The sequence below is a fragment of the Salvelinus alpinus genome, chromosome 3 (genome assembly GCF_045679555.1).
Source record: "Salvelinus alpinus chromosome 3, SLU_Salpinus.1, whole genome shotgun sequence".
In the NCBI taxonomy this organism is placed as follows: domain Eukaryota; kingdom Metazoa; phylum Chordata; class Actinopteri; order Salmoniformes; family Salmonidae; genus Salvelinus; species Salvelinus alpinus.
In genome coordinates this window covers 15128219-15151041 of record NC_092088.1, presented here as the reverse complement: position 1 = coordinate 15151041, position 22823 = coordinate 15128219, and the positions used below count along the sequence as shown (strand labels likewise).

Below are 22823 nucleotides of genomic sequence, written 5' to 3'. Positions count from 1 at the left end.
ACAAATTTTCTATAGGATTGAGGTTAGGGCTTTGTGATGGCCACTCCAATACCTTGACTGTGTTGTCCTTAAGCCATTTTGCCAAAACTTTGGAAGTATGCTTGGGGTCATTGTTCATTTGGAAGACCCATTTGCGACCAAGCTTTAACTTCCTGACTGATGTCTTGAGATGTTGCTTCAATATATCCACATAATTTTCCTTCGTCATGAAGCCATCTATTTTGTGAAGTGCACCAGTCCCTCCTGTAGCAAAGCACCCCCACAACATGATGCTGCCACCCCCGTGCTTCACGGTTGGGATGGTGTTCTTCGGCTTGCAAGCCTCCCCCTTTTTCCTCCAAACATAACGATGGTCATTATGGTCAAACAGTTCTATTTTTGTTTCATCAGACCAGAGGACATTTCTCCAAAAAGTAAAATTTTTGTCCCCATGTGCAGTTGCAAACCGTAATCAGGCTTTTTTTATGGCGGTTTTGGAGCAGTGGCTTCTTCCTTCCTGAGAGGCCTTTTCAGGTTATGTGGATATAGATACTTTTGTATCTGTTTCCTCCAGCATCTTCACAAGGTCCTTTGCTGCTGTTCTGGGATTGATTTGCACTTTTCGCACCAAAGTACATTCATCTCTAGGAGACAGAACGCGTCTCCTTCCTGAGTGGTATGACGGCTGCGTGGTCCCATGGTGTTTATACTTGCATGCTATTGTTTGTACAGATGAACGTGGTACTTTTAGACGTTTGGAAATTTTTCCCAAGGATGAACCCGACTTGTGGAGGTCTACAATTTCTTTCTGGGGTCTTGGCTGATTTCTTTTGATTTTCCCATGATGTCAAGCAAAGAGGCACGGAGTTAGAAGGTAGGCCTTGAAATACATCCATAGGTACACCTCCAATTGACTCAAATGATGTCAATTAGCCTATCAGAAGCTGCTAAAGCCATGACATCATTTTCTGGAATTTTCCAAGCTGTTTAAAGGCACAGTCAACTTAGTGTATGCAAACTTCCGACCCACTGGAATTGTGATACAATGAGTTATAAGTGAAATAATCTGTCTGTAAACAATTGTTGGAAAAATTACTTGTGTCGTGCACAAAGTAGATGTTCTAACCGACTTGCCAAAACTATAGTTTGTTAACAACAAGAAATTTGTGGAGTGGTTGAAAAACGAGTTTTAATGACTCCAACCTAAGTGTATGTAAACTTCCGACTTCAACTGTATATATCATTTCTTTCTTCATATATATTTTTTATAGCATTTTTCCATCTACGGACTGAACATACTCTCCTGCAACCTGCCTCACCCAATGCGGTGTGGATCTGCTATTGTTTTATACTTTAGAACCGTAACCCCCTTCAAGCTAGCCAGCTAGTAGTCAGTTAGCCACTGCTAGTTAGCCATCACCGTTAACTGGGACATCTGCCAGCTTCAGCCCGGTCAACTCCTGCCAGCCTGCACAGTGCGATATCAACCCAGAGCATATCGGACTGCTTTTCTCCACCATATCTCCGGATTCCTACCACAAGCGCTGAACCTTTACTCCGGATCATCGCAGTTAGCTAGCTGCTATCCGAGTGGCTACTCCTAGCTAACTTCTCTGTCCCGAAGCAAGCACCAGTTAGCCTGAAGCTAGCCTCGAATCTATGCCCATCTCCTGGCTAGCCGAATAGATCTATCAAGAATTCCTGGGCTTCAATTACCTCTTTTGCCAATTGGCCTGAACCCTTTGCTGCCGACACGGAGCCCCGCCGATCCATCATGAATGGTCTCCCGACGTAACCGTCCGAGGGGGTTTCTGTCCCAAAGCAAGCACCAGTTAGCCTCGAGCTAGGCTCATCTCCCGGCTTGCTGATGAAGTCCATCAGATAATCCCTGGGCTTCAATACCTCTTTTGCCAATTGGCCTGGACCCTTTGCTGCCGACACGGAGCCCCGCCGATCCATCACGACTGGTCTACCGACGTAACCGTCCGAGGGGGTTTCAACAGGCTCCCCCGTTGCGACGTCCCCCTGAGGCCCATCTGCTAGCCTGCTGCTAGCCCCGGCCTGCTAGCTGTCTGAATCTCCGTGCCTCCAGCTCGCCTAGCTACTCACTGGACCCTATGATTACTTGGCTACACATGCCTCTCCCTAATGTCAATATGCTTTGTCTATTGCTGTTTTGGTTAGTAATGTTTGTCTTATTTCACTGTAGAGCCTCCAGTCCTGCTCAATGTGCCTTAGCTAGCCCTGTTGTTCCACCCCCCACACATGCGGTGACCGCACCTGGCTTAAATGGTGCTTCTAGAGACAAAACCTCTGTCATCGTCACTCAATGCCTAGGCTTACCTCCACTGTACTCACATTCTACCATACCCTTGTCTGTACATTATGCCTTGAATCTATCCTTCCATGCCCAGAAACCTGCCCCCTTTACTCTCTGTTCCGAACGCACTAGACGGCCAGTTCTTTTAGCCTTTAGCCGTACTCTTATCCTACTCCTCCTCTGTTCCTCTGGTGATGTAGAGGTTAAACCAGGCCCTGCAGGCCCCAGCATCACTCCCATTCCCCCGCTTCTCCTTCACCCAAATCCAAACAGCTGATGTTCTGAAAGAGCTGCAAAATCTGGTTCCCTACAAATCAGCTGGGCTAAACAATCTGGACCCTCTCTTTCTAAAATTATCTGCTAAAATTGCTGCAACCTCTATTACTAGCCTATTCAACCTCTATTTCGTATCGTCTGAGATCCCCAAAGATTGGAAAGATGCCGCGGTCGTCCTCCTATTCAAAGGAGGAGACACCTTAGACCCAAACTGCCTTTCTAAAATCTTCGAAAGCCAAGTTAATAAACAGATCACCGACCATTTCGAATTCCACCGTACCTTCTCCACTATGCAATCTGGTTTCCGAGCTGGTCATGGGTGAATCTCAGCCACGCTCAAGGTCCTAAACGATATCATAACCGCCATTGATAAAAGACAGTACTGTGCAGCCGTCTTCATCGACCTGGCCAAGGCTTTCGACTCTGTCAATCACCACATTCTTATCGGTAGACTCAATAGCCTTGGCTTCTCAAATGACTGCCTTGCCTGGTTCACCAACTACTTCTCAGATAGAGTTCAGTGTGTCAAATCGGAGGGCCTGATGTCCGGACCTCTGGCAGTCTCTATGGGGATGCCACAGGGCTCAATTCTCGGGCCGACTCTTTTCTCTGTATATATCAATGATGTTGCTCTTGCTGCTGGTGATTATCTGATCCACCTCTACGCAGACGACACCATTCTGTATACATCTTGCCCTTCTTTGGACACTTTGCTAACAAACCTCCAAATGAGCTTCAACGCCATACAACACTCCTTCCGTGGCCTCCAACTGCTTTTAAATGCTAGTAAAACTAATTGCATGCTCTTCAACTGACTGCTGCCCGCACCCTCCCGCCCGACTAGCATCACTACTCTGGACGGTTCTGACCTAGAATATGTGGACAACTACAAATACCTAGGTGTCTGGTTAGACTGTAAACTCTCCTTCCAGAGTCACATTAAGCATCTCCAATCCAAAATGAAATCTAGAATCAGCTTCCTATTTCACAACAAAACCTCCTTCACTCATGCCGCCAAACATACCATCGTAAAACTGACTACCCTACCGATCCTTGACTTCGGCAATGTCATTTACAAAATAGCCCCAACACTCTACTCAGCAAACTGGATGTAGTCTATGACAGTGCCATCCGTTTTATCACCAACGCCCCATATACTACCCACCACAGCGACCTCTATGCTCTCGTTGGCTGGCCCTCACTACATATCCGTCGACAAACCCACTGGCTCCAGGTCATCTACAAGTCTTTGCTAGGTAAAGCCTCGCCTTATCTCAGCTCACTGGTCACCATAGCAACATCCACACGTAACACGCGCTCCAGCAGGTATATTTCACTGGTCATCCCCAAAGCCAACACTTCCGTTGGCCGCCTTTCCTTCCAGTTCTCTGCTGCCAATGACTGGAACGAATTGCAAAAATCTCTGAAGCTGAAGTCTTATATCTCCCTCTCTAACTTTAAGCATCAGCGGTCAGAGCAGCTTACCGATCACTGTACCTGTACACAGCCAATCTGTAAATAGCATCCCCATACCTCATCCCTGTCACGTTCCTGACCTATTTCTGTTAGTTTGTTTTATGTGTTAGTTGGTCAGGACGTGAGTTTGGGTGGGCATTCTATGTTTTCTGTTTCTATGTTGGTTTAGGGTTGCCTGGTATGGCTCTCAATTAGAGGCAGGTGTTTGGCGTTTCCTCTAATTGAGAGTCATATTTAGGTAGGTTGTTTCACAGTGTTCGTTGTGGGTGGTTGTCTCCTGTGTCTGTGTCGATGTTACACCATACGGGAATGTTTCGGTTTGTTCGTGCGTTTATGTAGTCTGTTCCTGTGTCAGCGTGCTTCGTGTATTTGTAAGTTCGTTTGTTCAGGTCTGTCTACATCGTTTTGTTATTTTGTTAGTTATATCAAGTATAGTTCGTTTTCGTCTTTGTCTGTTTTTGTTTATTTAATAAATCAATATGTCATCACAACCCGCTGCATTTTGGTTCAATCCCTGCTCCTCCTCTTCGGATGAAGAGGAGGAGGAAAACCGTTACAGAACCACCCACCAAATTACCAGAACCAAGCAGCGGGGAAAAGGGCAGCGACAGCAACCGCAGAGACCCCAGGATTCATGGACATGGGAGGAGATCTTGAACGGAGAAGGACCCTGGGCACAGGCTGGGGAGTATCGCTGCCCCAAAGCTGAGCTGGAGAAAGCGAAAGCTGAACGGCGGCGATATGAGGAGGCAGCACGGCAGCGGGACAGGTACGAGAGGCAACCCCAGAATTTTTTTGGGGGGGATAGAGAGGAGTGTGGCTACGCCAGGTAGCAGACCTGAGCGCACTCCTCGTGCTTATTATAAGCAACGCGTCACTGGTCAGGCACCGTGTTATGCGGTTAAGCGCACGGTGTCGCCAGTGCGTGCCCATAGCCCGGTGCGCTATAGAGCAGCCCCCCGAAAGTGTCATGTGAGTGTGGGCATCCAGCCGGGGCGTATTGTGCCTGCTCAGCGCGTCTGGTCTCCGGTACGCAGTTTCGGTCCAGGGTATCCTGCGCCGGCTCTGCGTGCTGTGTCTCCGGAGCACTGGGAGGGTGCAGTGCGTCCTATGCCTACGCTCCGCTCGTACCGGGCAAATGTGGTAGTGGAGCCTAAGAGAGAAGTGCGCGTAGTAGGCACTAGATCTCCAGTGCTCATCCACAGCCCGGTTCAACCTGTGCCTGCACTCTGGAGGGTACGGGCTGGTGTAGTATTCCAACCTGGGGGAGTGGTGCCAAGGCTGCGCACCAGAGCTCCAGTACTCCCCCACAGCCCGGTCCTTCAGGTGCCTCTTAACATCAAGCCTCCTGTAGGTCTCTCCAGCCTGGTGGGTCCTGTGGCAGCCCCACGCACCAGGCTGTCTCTCCGTCTCCTCCCTACAGGTGTGCCCGTCTGCCCAGCGGCGCCTGAACTGCCCGTCTGCCCAGCGGCGCTTGAACTGCCCGTCTGCCCAGCGGCGCCTGAACTGCCCGTCTGCCCAGCGGCGCTTGAACTGCCCGTCTGCCCAGCGGCGCCTGAACTGCCCGTCTGCCCAGCGGCGCCTGAGCTGCCCGTCTGCCCAGCGGCGCCTGAACTGCCAGTCTGCCCAACGGCAACTGAACTGCCCGTCTGCCCAGCGGCGCCTGAACTGCCCGTCTGCCCAGCGGCGCCTGAACTGCCCGTCTGCCCAGCGGCGCCTGAACTGCCCGTCTGCCATACGCCGTCTGAACTGTCCGTCTGCCATGAGCCTGCAAAGCCGCCCGTCTGCCATGAGCCTGCAAAGCCGCCCGTCTGCCATGAGCCTACAGAGCCGTCCGCCAGACAGGAGCCGCTAGAGCCGTCCGCCAGACAGGAGCCGCTAGAGCCTTCCGCCAGACCGGATCAGCCAGAGCCTTCCGCCAGACCGGATCAGCCAGAGCCTTCCGCCAGACCGGATCAGCCAGAGCCTTCCGCCAGACCGGATCAGCCAGAGCCTTCCGCCAGACCGGATCAGCCAGAGCCTTCCGCCAGACCGAATCAGCCAGAGCCTTCCGCCAGACCGGATCAGCCAGAGCCTTCCGCCAGACCGGATCAGCCAGAGCCGTCAGCGAGCCATGACCGTCCAGAGCCGTCAGCGAGCCATGACCGTCCAGAGCCGTCAGCGAGCCATGACCGTCCAGAGCCGTCAGCGAGCCATGACCGTCCAGAGCCGTCAGCGAGCCATGACCGTCCAGAGCCGTCAGCGAGCCATGACCGTCCAGAGCCGTCAGCGAGCCATGACCGTCCAGAGCCGTCAGCCAGCCATGACCGTCCAGAGCCGTCAGCCAGCCATGACCGTCCAGAGCCGTCAGCCAGCCATGACCGTCCAGAGCCGTCAACCAGCCAAGAGCGTCCAGAGCCAGCCAGCCAGGATCCGCCAGTCATTCTGGTGTTGCCCCTCATTCTGGTGTTGCCCCTCATTCTGGTGTTGCCCCTCATTCTGGTGTTGCCCCTCATTCCGGTGTTGCCCCTCATTCCGGTGCTGCTCCTTATCCTGATGATGCCCCTTAATTTAGGTGGGGTTATTTGGAGGGTGGGCATTGTGAGGGGGATAAAGAAGCGGGGATTGATTATGGTGGGGTGGGGACCTCGCCCTCAGCCTGAGCCACCACCGTGGTCAGATGCCCACCCAGACCCTCCCCTGAACTTTGTGCTGGTGCGCCCGGAGTTCGCACCTTAGGGGGGGGGTTATGTCACGTTCCTGACCTATTTCTGTTAGTTTGTTTTATGTGTTAGTTGGTCAGGACGTGAGTTTGGGTGGGCATTCTATGTTTTCTGTTTCTGTGTTGGTTTAGGGTTGCCTGGTATGGCTCTCAATTAGAGGCAGGTGTTTGGCGTTTCCTCTAATTGAGAGTCATATTTAGGTAGGTTGTTTCACAGTGTTCGTTGTGGGTGGTTGTCTCCTGTGTCTGTGTCGATGTTACACCATACGGGAATGTTTCGGTTTGTTCGTGCGTTTATGTAGTCTGTTCCTGTGTCAGCGTGCTTCGTGTATTTGTAAGTTCGTTTGTTCAGGTCTGTCTACATCGTTTTGTTATTTTGTTAGTTATATCAAGTATAGTTCGTTTTCGTCTTTGTCTGTTTTTGTTTATTTAATAAATCAATATGTCATCACAACCCGCTGCATTTTGGTTCAATCCCTGCTCCTCCTCTTCGGATGAAGAGGAGGAGGAAAACCGTTACAATCCCCATATTATTACTTACCCTCTTGCTCTTTTGCACCCTAGTATCTCTACTTGCACATCATCATCTGCACATATATCACTCCAGTATTAATGCTAAGTTGTAATTATTTTCGCCTCTAGGGCCTATTTATTGCCTACCTCCCTACTCTTCTACATTTGCACACACTGTACATTTCTATTTTTATTTTCCTTTGTGTTATTGATTGTACGTTTGTTTATGTGTAACTCTGTGTTGTTTTTGTCACACTGCTATGCTTTATCTTGGCCAGGTCGCAGTTGTAAATGAGAACCTGTTCTCAACTGGCCTACCTGGTGAAATAAAAAAATATATAAAAAAATGACACCATAGGCCTTGTTGATCTCTGCACCAGGCAGGATGCTCTTGCCAGCATACTTGGTTTCCAACATGTACGCTGCGGCATGTATGGGCTTCAGGCAGAAGTCTTCACGCTTTTTGATGTATTTCAGAACTGCAGTTTCCTCTGCTTGGCGCAACAGTGAAGTGGGCAGGGCAGTATGGATTTCTTCTCTTACATCTGTAAGCAGAGTCTGAACATCAGACAGGATGGCATTGTCTCCTTCAATCCGTGCAATGGCTACTGCTATAAGTTTCAGGAGTTTCAGGCTGCTTACCACTCTCTCCCAAAATACATCATCCAGGAGAATCCTCTTGATGGGGCTGTCCATATCGGCAGACTGTGATATGGCCATTTCTTGGAGAGGCACCTTCCCCTCCAGGAGACTGACAAACATTATGACAACACCACCCCAACAGGTGTTGCTGGGCAGCTTCAATGTGGTGCTCTTATTCTTCTCACTTTGCTTGGTGAGGTAGATTGCTGCTATAACTTGATGACCCTTCACATGCCTAACCATTTCCTTGGCTCTCTTGTAGTGTACCCATTGTTTTCAGTGCCATGATGTCCTCGAGGAGCAGATTCAATGCATGAGCAGCACAGCCAATGGGTGTGATGTGAGGGTAGGACTCCTCCACTTTAGACCAAGCAGCCTTCATGTTCGCATCATTGTCTGTCACCAGTGCAAATACCTTCTGTGGTCCAAGGTCATTGACTGCCTTCAGCTCATCTGCAATGTAGAGACCGATGTGTCTGTTGTCCCTTGTGTCTGTGCTCTTGTAGAATACTGGTTGAGAGGTGGAGATGATGTAGTTAATTATTTCTTGCCCACGAACAATAAACCACCCATCAGAGATGATTGCAATCAGTCTGCTTTCTATGATTTGCTTGACCTTCACTTGAACTCTGTTGAACTCTGCATCCAGCAAATTAGTAGATAAAGCATGTCTGGTTGGAGGGGTGTATGCTGGGCGAAGCACATTCAGAAATCTCTTCCAATACACATTGCGTGTGAGTATCAGAGGTGAACCAGTTGCATACACAGCTCGAGCAAGACATTCATCAGCATTTCTCTGACTACGTTCCTCCATTGAGTAAAAAAAACCTTCTGATTCCAGGAGGACCATGAGCTGTTGCTATCGATAAGGTGTCTGATTCATAATTTTCACCTCTAATAGCAGTAGAGGGACTTTTGTCAGAGGTTGCTTGTTGTGAGTGCTGAGGGAACTTTATGCACTTGGCCAGATGATTCTGTATCTTTGTTGCATTCTTCACATATGATTTTGCACAGTATTTGCAAATGTACACAGCTTTTCCTTCTACATTAGCTGCAGTGAAATGTCTCCACACATCAGATAGTGCCCGTGGCATTTTCCTGTAAAGATTAGGAAAAAACGAGTAATAAAAAAACATATACAATTCCATGTACAGGTAAATAGTTAAGCAGTTAGATTAAACCAGGGGTTCTTAAACTTTTTCAGCCTGGGACCCAAATGAGAAATTCTGTGTTTTCCTGGGACCCAAGGAAAATATGCAACTATAAGTAAATATCGGTACATTTCATTGCCTTTATGCCAAAAAAAAATGCAATGTAGACAAACAAATAACAATGAAATACACAAATATATTTTCATGTTTATTCTCCCTCATTAAAAACACTCTTACATACCTGTCTAGGTTGGAACTGTTGCTGTTAAAATAAATAATTTCATTCTGAACTGGAATAAACAGATTGATCACATCACACAGATGTATAACAGAACATACACACGAACAGGCTTTTTGATCGTGCAGCCCTAAGTAACAGTACTTATAAAAAATGATCAGGCCTACTGTATATTTTACTATATAAATTATTGTTGATAGAAAGTCTAGGTTGGAACGGTTGCTGTTAAAATACATATTTTTGAAATTCTGAACTGGAATAAACTGATTGATCACATCACACAGACGTAGACCAGAAAATACACACAGTCCTAATGAGAGGTGTGTGGCTGGTTGAATTTTTCAACAAGCATGTCTATTCTGGGCTCAGTTTTTGATAGTGCAACTCTGAAGTCATGCTCAGCATTGACACCGTTTCTGTACTTGAGAACCCTGACTTGCATAGGTTTGTGGTGCCAAACTGGATCAGAACATCTACTGCTTTCTCAGTCAGGCAGGAGACCGCTTCTTGTTGCAGATGAGCAACCCAGAACTGTGTGTTTGCCTCAAAAACCATCTTGCTTACATCAGTTTATTCCAGTTAAGAATAAAAAGTATTACTTGTATTTGAACAGCAACAGTTCCAACCTAGACTAGTTTTCAGCAATAATTTCTACAGTAAAATGTACAGTAGGCCTGATCATTTTTCATCTTCCTCTGTACTGTTTCTTAGGGTTGAACTATCAGTAGCTAGTTAGCTTGCTTTGGCTAACGTTAGCTGTGTAACGTTACAAGGCCAGGGGATTGTTTGAAAGAGAAACTCACTACTATGAGAGATAGAACTCCCTTATTTCTGCTTATCATCGCCGGTTATAAAATGACAACAATGCCTTGCAAGTTGACCTACTTTTCCACTTTCGAAGCATTGTTTCCTGAAGCATTCTGCCCTGTTCTGAAAGAAATCCCTGGGTTTGGTCAGGATGTGTCGTTTTTATTAATTTGTTCGTTTTGAGAGACTCATTACTAAGCACTTCGCCAAACAAAACACATTGTGGGCGCTCCTCGTTATTTCTCAACGTTTGTATGAAAGCGATAAAAAGTCATCATTATATTTGCGTTTCATGACGATTGAGCTCAGTCAGAACTTGTGGCTAGCATGAGTACATTTCATGATGGCGAGTGGGAATAACAAGTCAGTGGCTTGAACGACATCGCTGCAGCGTGTGGGTCGCGGAGTGATCTTCAACAAAACTGCAGAAAAAAGATCCGTTAAACCGCGAAGCACACGGGCATCTCCCTCTACCACTTGCGCAGCTGCCAAACTGAACCGAGAGCGCCGTTGCACTTGGCCAAATAAATTCCAGTAATTAATGAACTAATTATACTTTTACTTCACGACCCATACTTTAAGAAACGCTGGATTAAACAACTAATTTGTAAGATAAATGTTTTAAAATTAAACATGTATGGAAACAGGTAAATTAACACTCCTCAGCAGGCTCAGGCAAGCTAAAATCCACATGGTAGCAAAAACTAACTAGCAGAAATTGTTAACAAGTTAGAAATTATTTAAGCACACTTTGCTGTAGGCTACTATTTACTAGTTAACAAAAAATCATGTATGTCATATAAAATATATTCACCCCACCCAGTATTGTAATCAAAACTTACCAGAAAGCATGTAGTGTGGGCTCAATAGCATCTCATTAGTGTGCAGAATCAGCTGTACATGTGATGGAAGAATGCACTGTGCATGCGGAGGGTTGCAATTCCATTGAATTTGGGATAGATTAACCAAAATATGGCACAAGACCTAGACTTGCCTTATGTGTATCCCACAAAAAAAGTTTGCTGCAATAAGTAACTTTTTTTGATGAATCTAAGCAAAATTCCCGGGCTTAACTTCCCATGGAAAATGTCTGGGGAAATGTATGACTCTTTGCAACCCTAGGTGGAGGTGATGTTGCTTACCGTACCCTCACCACCTGGAGTCAGCCCGTCAGGAAGTCCAGGTTGCAGTTGCAGAGGGGGAGGTGTTCGTTCCAGGGTCCCGAGCTTGGTGACGATCTTGGAGGGAACAATGGTGTTGAACGCTGAGCTGTAGTCAATGAACAGTATTTTCATATGTATTCCTCTTATCTAAGTGGGTGAGGGCAGTGTGGAGTGCAATTGAGATTGCATCGTCTATGGATCTGTTGGAGCGTTATGCTAACTGGAGTGGGTCTAGGGTGTCTGGGATGATGGACATGTTGTGTGCCATAACCAGCCTCTCAAAGCACTTCATGATTACAGATGTGAGAGCTACAAGGTGATAGTCATTGTGGCATGAAGCCTTGGAGTTCTTAGGAACAGGAATGATGATAGCCATTTTAAGACGTGGGGATTACAGACTGGGACAAGGAGAGGTTGAAAATGACCGTGGAGATGCCTGCCAGCTGTACTGCGCATGCTCTGAGATCGCGCCCTGGAATACCGTCTGGCCCTGCGGACATATGAGTGTTGACCTGATTTTAAACCTTACTCACGTCGGCCTCGGAGAGCGAGATCACCAAGTCCCCTGGGTCAGCGGGGGCCCTCGTGCACGGCGCGGTGTTGTTTTTGTCGAGGCATAAAATGTATTTAGTTCTTCTGGTAGAGCGGCATCGTTGGGCAGATCACGGCTGGGTCGTCCTTTGTAATCCGTAGTGGACTGTAGGCCCTGCCACACGCGTCGGAGCGTATGTATTAGGATTCCACCTCATTCCTACTTTTTGGACTCGTTCGTGTCCTCAGCCGTATCCTCTGGGTTGACTGCGATAGCCCTGTGTGTGCTATCCCTGTTCTTTTAGCTTTATGCCATCCTCTGTGTTAATCCAGGGCTTTTTATTGGGGAAGCAGCAAACATTCCCTGTCGGGACAACATTGGTGATGCATTTCCTAATGAAGCAGGTGACGGAGGTGGTTAGCTCGTCGATGCTATTGGCGGAGTCCCGGAACCTATTAGAATCAGCACCAGCAAAGCAGCCTTGTAGTGTAGCCTCCGATTCGGAGGATCATTTCTCAAGAGTGCATCACGGGTAACAGTGGTCTTTATCGCCCATAGTGGCGAAGGATACGTGTTGATGGATGTTGGGCATTATGTTAGAGGGCTGCAGGTCCCGACAAAGGTCATTGCTGCTTGGTCTGCATTTTTGGGAGTGGGCCGTCAGATCGTCAACTTTGGGATGAAAATATTATTCTTGTCCCGCTGATTATTTGGAAACGGTCCTCTTTCTGCTTTGTATGCGTTAGCCTACCTATTGTATTAAAAGCACATCTTTGTCACATTATTCACACACTTTCAGAATTCGCTACTTCAAGTTAAGTAGCCTACCTCTCCTCTCCTAGTTGGGCGTGTGAGATCAAGTGTGCCTAGTATATGTGTGGTCTCAGTGAAATAGAGTAGGCTACCTATGCATGGGCAGTTATACAATCACCGGCCAGTTTATTAGGTACGCCCATCTAGTACACCCCCTTTGCCTCCAGAACAGCCTGAATTGATCGAGGCATGGATTCTACAAGTCAGAAACATTACACAGGGATGTTGGTCCATGCTAATGCGATGGCATCACACAGTTGCTGCAGATTGGACGGCCGTACACCGCCACCACCAGCCTGTACCGTTGACACCAGGCAGGAAGGGTCCATGGACTGGTGCTGCTGACGCCAAAGCCATCAGGATGACGCAACCGGAAACCGAGATTCGTCAGACCAGGCAATGTTTTTCCACTCCTCAATTTCAAGTGTTGGTAATGGCGTGCCCACTGAAGCAGCTTCTTGTTTTTAACTGATAGGAGTGGAACCCGATGATAGGAGTGGATAGGAGTGGAATCAGCTGCAATAGCCCATTCGTGACAAGGATCAACAAGTTGTGCGTTCCAAGATGCCCTTCTGCACACCACTGTTGTACTGTGCCGTTATTTGGATGTTTGTGGATCACCTGTTAGGTTGCACCATTCCTTTCACCCACAGCACTGCCACTGACTGGATTTTTTTTGTTTGTCGCACCATTCTCTGGAAACTCTAGACACTGTCGTGTGTGAAAAGCCCAGGAGGGCGTCTGTTTCTGAGATACTGGATCCGGCGTGCCTGGCACCGACAATCATACCACGCTCAAAGTTGCTTAGGTCACACGTTTTACCCATTCCAATGTTCAATCGAACAGTAATTGAATGCCTCGATACCTGTCTGCCTACTTTATATAGCAAGCCACGGCCACGTGACTCACTGTCTGTAGGAGCGATCCATTTTCGTGAACGGGGTGGTGTGCCTAATAAACTGGCTAGTGAGTGTAGCTTACTACAGTGTCTGTAAATGTATATTAATTAGGCTATAGTTTAGTCACTCCTAAAAGGTATGCTACAAAACATAGCTCAAGAGAGAGTTGCTCCAACTCTGCTGTCTTAACACTACGTCTAGCCTATTGGTTGATATAGCCCAGTAATACAGATAGCAGTGTTGGTCTTGAGGTGGTCTCGAACACAAGACCCCGGAGGGGGGGCGACGGGTTCGAAACCAAGTCAAGTCCGAGACCAGAAAAATGCAAGTCCAATTCAGGACCATGATTGTAATTGTGTCAAATCGCCACCATAATCGGTTCAAAATGTCCACTATTTCTGTGTTCGTATTTCAGAAGAACATATGGATTCTTCAGACATTCAGAATGGTGAAAAAATGCATGCACAGGGTAAAAGTTATCACTAACCCAAAACCGGTCTATAAAAAGACAAAATATGTTACAACTTCCCCCGGTCTCCCCTTATTAATAGTGAGCACGCAACTTCCCCCACTCTTCCCTACAAGCAAATCAAGGAAATTCTGATGAGCACTATAAAGTTTGAGGATATTTTTCAATGAAAGTAAAGGACAGTAATGTTATGAGTAAAATATAAAGCCCAGGTTTCAATAGGCGATAAGATAATGTGTCATGAAAGGAATCTGGATATTTTTTGAGTCCTTTGTCCGAGACCGAGTCCAGACCGAGTAAAAATGTATTCGACATTGAGATAAGACCGAGACACTCAATACGTTGTCTTGAGACCAGACTGTACTACAACATTGACAGGGCCATGCGAGAATCTCTGGTAATTTAACAGATTTCGTAGGATATTTGTTCATTTTGATATTGCCCATAGGGCACAAAATTGCCGGGACCATGGCTGGCAAGTGCGCTGCGTCACATATGCTCACTCCCGAGTGGCGCAGCCGTACAAGGCACTGCATCTTAGTGCTAGAGGCATCACTACAGACCTTTGTACGATTCCAGGCTGTATCACAACCGGCCGTGATTGGGAGTCCCATAGGTCGGCGCACAATTATTTTTCAGTTAAGAACAAATTCTTATTTACAATGACGGCCTACCCCAGCCAAATCAAATGTATTTATATAGCCCTTCTTTCATCAGCTGATATATCAAAGTGCTGTACAGAAAACCAGCCTAAAACAGCAAGCAATGCAAGTGTAGAAGCACGGTGGCTAGGAAAAACTCCCTAGAAAGGCCAAAACCTAGGAATAAACCTAGAGAGGAACCAGGCTATGAGGGGTGGCCAGTCCTCTTCTGGCTGTGCAGGGTGGAGATTATAACAGAACATGGCCAAGATGTTCAAATGTTCATAAATGACCAGCATGGTCAAATAATATTAATCACAGTGAACAGGTCAGGGTTCCACAGCCGCAGGCAGAACAGTTGAAACTGGAGCAGCAGCACGGCCAGGTGGACTGGGGACAACAAGGAGTCATCATGCCAGGTAGTCCTGAGGCATGGTCCTACGGCTCAGGTCCTCCGAGAGAGAGAAAGAGAGAATTAGAGAGAGCATACTTAAATTCACACAGGACACCGGATAAGACAGGAGAAATACTCCAGATATAACAGACTGACCCTAGCCCCCCGCCACATAAAGTACTGCAGCATAAATACTGGAGGCTGAGACAGGAGGGGTCAGGAGACTGTGGCCCCATCCGATGATACCCCCGGACAGGGCCAAACAGGCAGAATATAACCCCACCCACTTTGCCAAAGCACAGCCCCCACACCACTAGAGGGATACCTTCAACCACCAACTTACCATCCTGAGACAAGGCTGAGTATAGCCCACAAAGATCTCCACCACGGCGCAACCCAAGGGGGGGCGCCAACCCAGACAGGAAGACCACGTAAGTGACTCAACCCACTCAAGTGACGCACCCCTCCTAGGGACGGCATGGAAGAGCACCAGTAAGCCAGTGACTCAGCACCTGTAATAGGGTTAGAGGCAGAGAATCCCAGTGGAGAGAGAGGAACTGGCCAGGCAGAGACAGCAAGGGCGGTTCGTTGCTCCAGTGCCTTTCCGTTCACCTTCACACTCCTGGGCCAGACTACACTCAATCATAGGACCTACTGAAGAGGTGAGTCTTCAATAAAGACTTAAAGGTTGAGACCGAGTCTGCGTACGTGTAGGTATGTACTGCAGGACCAAATCTGAAAGATAGGTAGGAGCAAGACCAAGTAATGCTTTGTAGGTTAGCAGTAAAACCTTGAAATCAGCCCTTGCCTTAACAGGAAGCCAGTGTAGGAAGGCTAGCACTGGAGTAATAGGATCACATTTTTTGGTTCTAGTCAGGATTCTAGCAGCCGTATTTAGCACTAACTGAAGTTTATTTAGTGCTTTATCCGGGTAGCCGGAAAGTAGAGCATTGCAGTAGTCTAACCTAAAAGTAACAAAAGCATGGATTAATTTTTCTGCATCATTTTTGGACAGAAAATGCCTGATTTTTGCAATGTTACGTAAATGGAAAAAAGCTGTCCTTGAAACAGTCTTGATATGTTCGTCAAAAGAGAGATCAGGGTCCAGAGTAACGCCGAGGTCATTCACATTTTTATTTGAGACGACTGTACACCCATCAAGATTAATTGTCAGATTCAACAGAAGATCTCTTTGTTTCTTGGGACCTAGAACAAGCATCTCTGTTTTGTTCGAGTTTAAAAGTAGAAAGTTTGACGCACAATTGGCCTAGCGTCGTCCGGGTTATGGAGGGTTTGGCCGGTAGGGATATCCTTGTCTCATCGCGCACTAGCGACTCCTGTGGCGGGCCGGTGCACGCTGACCAGGTCGCTAGGTGTACGGTGCACGCTGACCAGGTCGCTAGGTGTACGGTGTTTCCTCCGACACATTGCGTCCGGATTCCGGGTTGGATGCTCGCTGTGTTAAGAAGCAGTGCGGCTTGGTTGGGTTGTGTTTCAGAGGACGCATGGCTGTCGAACTTCGTCTCTCCCGAGCCCGTACGGGAGTTGTAGCGATGAGACAAGACAGTAACGACTAATAATTGGATACCACAAAATTGGGGCGCAAAAGGGGTAAAAAGTTGAACGTTTGCAGCCATCCACTTCCTTATATCTGAAACACAGGCTTCTAGCGAGGGCAATTTTGGGGCTTCACCATGTTTCATTGAAATGTACAGCTGTGTGTCATCCGCATAGCAGACATTTACAGTTTACAGTTGATTTGTCAGAGGACAAACCATTCACAGAGACAAACTGATATCTTTCCGACAGATAAGATCTAAACCAGGCCAGAACTTGTCCGTGTAGACCAATTTGGGTTTCCAATCTCTCCAAAAGAATGTGGTGATCGATAGTATCAAAGGCAGCACTAAGGTCTAGGAGCACGAGGACAGATGCAGAGCCTCGGTCTGATGCCATTAAAAGGTCATTTACCACCTTCACAAGTGCAGTCTCAGTGCTATGATGGGGTCTAAAACCAGACTGAAGCATTTCATATACATTGTTTGTCTTCAGGAAGGCAGTGAGTTGCTGCGCAACAGCTTTTTCAAAAAAAAATTGAAAGGAATTGAAGATTCGATATAGGCCATTTAGTTTTTTATATTTTCAGGGTCAAGGTTTGGCTTTTTCAAGAGAGGCTTTATTACTGCCACTTTTAGTGAGTTTGGTACACATCCGGTGGATAGAGGGCCGTTTATTATGTTCAACATAGGAGGGCCAAGCACAGGAAGCAGCTCTTTCAGTAGTTTAGTTGGAATAGGGTCCAGTATGCAGCTTGAAGGTTTAGAGGCCATGATTATTTTCATCATTGTGTCAAGAGATATAGTACTAAAACACTTGAGTGTCTCCCTTGATCCTAGGTCCTGGCAGAGTTGTGCAGACTCAGGACAACTGAGCTTTGGAGGAATACGCAGATTTAAAGAGGAGTCTGTAATTTGCTTTCTAATGATCATGATCTTTTCCTCAAAGAAGTTCATGAATTTATTACTGCTGAATTGAAAGCCATCCTCTCTTGGGGAATGCTGCTTTTTAGTTAGCTTTGCGACAGTATCAAAAATACATTTCAGATTGTTCTTATTTTCCTCAATTAAGTTAGAAAAATAGGATGATCGAGCAGCAGTGAGGGCTCTTCGATACTGCACGGTACTGTCTTTCCAAGCTAGTCGGAAGACTTCCAGTTTGGTGTGGCACCATTTCCGTTCCAATTTTCTGGAAGCTTGCTTCAGAGCTCGGGTATTTTCTGTATACCAGGGAGCTAGTTTCTTATGACAAATGCTTTTAGTTTTTAGGGGTGCAACTGCATCTAGGGTATTGCGCAAGGTTAAATTGAGTTCCTCAGTTTGGTGGTTAACTGATTTTTGTCCTCTGACGTCAATGGGTAGGCAGAGGGAGTCTGGAAGGGCATCAAGAAATCTTTGGGTTGTCTGAGAATTTATAGCACGACTTTTGATGCTCCTTGGTTGGGGTCTGAGCAGATTATTTGTTGCGATTGCAAACGTAATAAAATGGTGGCCCGATAGTCCAGGATTATGAGAAAAAACATTAAGATCCACAACATTTATTCCATGGGACAAAACTAGGTCCAGAGTATAACTGTGGTAGTGAGTAGGTCCGTAGACATGTTGGACAAAACCCACTGAGTCGATGATGGCTCCGAAAGCCTTTTGGAGTGGGTCTGTGGACTTTTCCATGTGAATATTAAAGTTACCAAAAATTTGAATATTATCTACTATGACTACAAGGTCCGATAGGAATTCTAATGGGGAGAACCGGTTGAAAGTTTCTGTCGGCTGAATGAGCGACACCGGTTGGGCATTCCTACAGCATTTCCCTCCAGAAGCAATGAGAAAGTTGTCCGGCTGCGGGGACTGTGTGAGGGGATTTATACTAACGTTACTATCTGTACTTACTGGTGGCACAAATGCTGTTTCATCCTTTCCTACACTGAAATTACCCTTGCCTAACGATTGCGTCTGAAGCTGGGCTTGCAGCGATCGTTCTGCTGTATATTATGAGTACAGCGACTGCAATTAGAAGACATCATGTTAATGTTACTACTTAGCTTCAGCTGTTGGAGGTCCTGACGAACCATGTCCAGATAAAGCGTCCGGAGTGAAAAAGTTGAATGAAAAAAAGTTGAGTGAGGGGAAAACAAAAAATATAAACGGTAATTAAAAAGTAAAAACCGTAAAGTTGTCAGGTAGCAAAGTAAGGTTAGCAACAAAACGCACAGCAGCACGTTAAGTTCACCTATTGACGACACAAAATCTTATTTACAGTGACGGCCCCCCCAAAAAAACTTTGCGGGACTGTGGTTGGGTTTGGGAGCAATTCTTGCTGTAATTGGTGGGAGTCCGACAGGAAGCCAGCGGGTGGGAGTCGGACAGGAAGCCAGCAGGTGTGGGCGGGTGGGAGTCTGGACAGGAAGCCAGCAGGTGTGGGCGGGTGGGAGTCGGACAGGAAGCCAGCAGGTGTGGGCGGGTGGGAGTCGGACAGGAAGCCAGCAGGTGTGGGCGGGTGGGAGTCTGGACAGGAAGCCAGCAGGTGTGGGCGGGTGGGAGTCGGACAGGAAGCCAGCAGGTGTGGGCGGGTGAGAGTCGGACAGGAAGCCAGCAGGTGTGGGTGGGTGGGAGTCGGACAGGAAGCCAGCAGGTGTGGGCGGGTGCGGTATGAAAAGCTGTGGGAGCGGGATTAATTCATCAGTCAGACCTCTACATGTCTTAATGACGCAGAAGGAAAGCAGCCTCCGGGGTGTATGGGTTTCTGCTTGTTAAAAGCCTCGTACAGTTTGTTGTGAAGTGCCTGCTTCTTGTTTTTCTTGTCCTGAGGTGGAATATATGTGTATATATATATATACAGCAGTCACAATAACAGCTGAAAACTCTTGGGAGGTAAAATGGTTGACATTTGACCATCAGGTATTCCAAGATGGGTGAACAATGGGTCGAGAGTTCAGCACACCATTTGTTGTTGATGAAGAGGAATACCCGTCCCCCTCTTAACTTCCCTGAATCCAATGTCCTGTCTGCTCAGTGAATGGCAAAAACTTTGATTTGGATAGCCACAGGGGGTTATCTTGTCCGAAAGCCACGTTTCAGAAAAGCAGAGAATATTGTCGTTTCTAGAGTCCCGTTGGTAGCAAATCCGCGATCGGAGGTCATCCATCTTATTATCAAGAGACTGCATTGGCCAATAGAATGGCCCTTTGCCGTAATCTTGCTAGGGCTCCCCTCTCCTGCCTCTTTGTCGCCGGCATTTCCTCTTGAATAGCCGGGAAAATTGGGTCAGAATTATACAACGGACATATGAGTCTAAGTTGATGCCGGAATTAGGTTAGTAACTGCCGATCTGATGTTCAAAAGTTCTTGTCTGTCATTTTGTGTAAAAAAAAAGTACGGATAAATGCTAAAATAATCACTAAATAGCAAAGTTGGGTTGGAGCTCGCAAGATGGCAGCCATACAGTATGGCGCCATCTTATTTGTGTGTGTGTGTGCGTGTGTGTGTTCGTGTGTGTGCGTGTGTGTGTGTGTGTGTGTGTGTGTGTGTGTGTGTGTGTGTGTGTGTGTGTGTGATGAATTGGTTTCAGAATAACCCTGGTCGGCCTGCTCATCAATATTCATGAGGGATCTGACACACAGACGTAAAAAACATGAGCGTTAATACCATCTCTCTCCTTTTCCCTCTCTTTAGCTACCGTGGAAGTCTCTGACCAGTATAATAGAGTATTATTACATGTGGAAGACAACAGACCGATACGTACAGCAGGTCAGTCTCCGTATCTCTAACCCACTCCTGCTAGCTAGCTAGCTAACCTAGCTGTTAGCCACACCGCAGCATCCAGTGCCAAGCTGTCCTCTGGTCTTATTGGCTAGTAGTCTAACCCTCCTCTCTGTCTTTCTCTCTGAGCAGAAGAGACTGAAGGCAGCAGAAGCAGAAAGCAAACTGAAGCAGGTTTACATCCCCACATAGTAAGTGTGTGTGTGTGTGTGTGTGTGTGTGTGTGTGTGTGTGTGTGTGTGTGTGTGTGTGTGTGTGTGTGTGTGTGTGTGTGTGTGTGTGTTTTATTGATTGAGTGTCTGTCTAAGTGTTTGTGTGTGAGTGTTGGTGCACAATCATGTCCATATACAGTGTGTGTCTTCAGCGTTAGAGGACTCATGTTGAAGATTTGTTGTGTATCTACCTCCCTCTTATTTCGCAGCAATAAGCCCAACCCTAACCAGATCTCAGTGACCAATGGGAAGATGGCGACGGTGAATGGGGCTGGGCCTGGAGCCTACCATGCAGCGGGGGGAGGACGAGCCTGCGAGAGCTGCTACTGTAAGTACACCTTCCTCCCTTCATCCATCCATCACTCTCCATCCCTCATCTTAAACACTCATCAGAGTGTTTAAGAGGATGACTTATCGATCGACTGTTAGATATTGATCATGTTTATTGATTGTGCTTTGATGAGGTGTATGAGTCCTAACATGCAGAATGTGTGTGTGTGTGTGTGTGTGTGTGTGTGTGTGTGTGTGTGTGTGTGTGTGTGTGTGTGTGTGTGTGTGTGTGTGTGTGTGTGTGTGTGTGTGTACAGCGACGCAATCAGCCCAGTGGTACTCGTGGGGGCCACCCAACATGCAGTGTCGCCTGTGTGTGTCGTGCTGGATGTACTGGAAGAAGTACGGTGGCCTTAAGATGCCAAGCAGAGCGGAGGGGCCCGAGGAGAAGACCCCACCCAGCCCTGTGCCCAACGTAAGACCTCACCTTTAACTACTTTACCCCAGGGGCTTATTCTGCCGAATCAATGTTACTGAACATTCTGATAAATATATAATGTAGGACAGTTGTTTTTCTCCGTCATGCAGAACGGGTACTCATGGTGGCCCTCTCTCCCTCTAGGAGCCTCGGTCGCGTGGCCACGGCCCCCGCCAGTCCAGTCACATGGTGCCGGTGCGTAACAGCGGCAGCCCCAAGTCCTCCACGAAGACAAAGCAGGCCTTCCTGCTGCAGGCAACCCGCCTCACCAAGCTGGCACGCCACATGTGCCGCGACATCATCAGACTGCGACGCGCTGCGCGGCGCCCCTTTGTGCCCATTAACTGTGGCGCCATAAAGGCTGCGTGTAAGAGCTCCTTCAATTCCTAATTTCTGCCTCCACACACACACACATGGACACACACACACACCGCCCCCTCCTTCACCTTGACGCCCCCCTTTCACCCCCTCTCCTCCCACCCTCTGTCTGTTTCTCTCTCTGTTTTTGTTATATTGTATTATATTATTATTATGGTTTTTGTATTTCCCCCCCGTTTCCAATAAAGACTGGCGGTCCTCATGACTTTTGAGTTTCACCATCTGTTCATCCGTCTGTCTAGGTCTGTTTTTGGTTAGTTTTTGTCAATATCAACTGAACAGCCGTTAGAGCCGTTTGAAATCCATACGAGCACACACTGTTCTCCAAACATTTCTCAGAACGGGTCATTTTGTACACATGCATGCCCCGCACACACATCCTATACATGCTCACCCATACACAAACACACATAATGGAAGCTCTTCCTATTCTCCAGGCCAGAGTAGATGATAGTCGCAGAATGTCAGCGTATATTTGCTAAGGTTAGTTAGAAGTGGAGGAGACATATTTTACTAAGAGAATCTCTATTTTGCACAGCACAGTGCGTGTTACATTGAGGAGCCTTGGTGTGCTTTTTCTGCAAGGAATTGTGTGTATGAGATACGAGTGGTCGGTGTGATTGATTTGAGAGAAGTTTCATTAGAGCTCATCTGATGACATAAGGAGGGAAGGAGGAATGTAAAAGGGTGAGTTCAGGCAGTAGTGGCTTTATGAAAATGACCACGGTGGTAACTAGCCTTCTATTCTCAGCTTTTCTTTCTGAGTTTAAAGCTCGTTTTTATTTATTTCCTGTTTCTGTGTTGCCAAGCCAACCCCCACACGTGCTCCCATTCCGTCCTGTAAGCCACTCTCACATGTCCATATCAGGATGTTCCTCTGTTCCAGTCATATGGACTCACTTCTATTGCTCTCTATTTCTCCTACCTCGTATTTATCTCTGTCTCTTGCTCTTCATCTCTCCCATTCCCTCTCTTTATCTCTTTCTCTCTCTCCGTCTCTTCCTCTCCATCCTTCTCATCTTTCTCCGTCTCGCTCTCTTCCTCTCACCATCCCTCTCTTTGTCTCTTTCTCTCTCTGTCTCTTCCTCGCCTTTCTTCTCATTTTTCTTTGTCTCGCTCTTCCTCTCTCCATCCCTCTTTGTCTCTTTCTCTCTCC

At 47.2% G+C, this 22823-nt stretch overlaps 1 protein-coding gene across 7 annotated transcripts in view; it reads left to right on the top strand.

Annotated features, from left to right (window-relative positions):
- The window catches only part of LOC139570082 (metastasis-associated protein MTA3-like), a 69554-nt gene that overhangs the window by 18861 nt on the left and 27870 nt on the right, over nt 1-22823 (top strand). For all 7 annotated transcript variants that reach the window (XM_071391586.1, XM_071391585.1, XM_071391589.1 and 4 more), the window contains exons 10-14: nt 20243-20317; nt 20462-20520; nt 20751-20869; nt 21129-21286; nt 21434-21656. In XM_071391586.1, coding sequence (XP_071247687.1) covers nt 20243-20317; nt 20462-20520; nt 20751-20869; nt 21129-21286; nt 21434-21656 — 634 coding nt within the window. The remainder of the gene's footprint in view (nt 1-20242; nt 20318-20461; nt 20521-20750; nt 20870-21128; nt 21287-21433; nt 21657-22823) is intronic.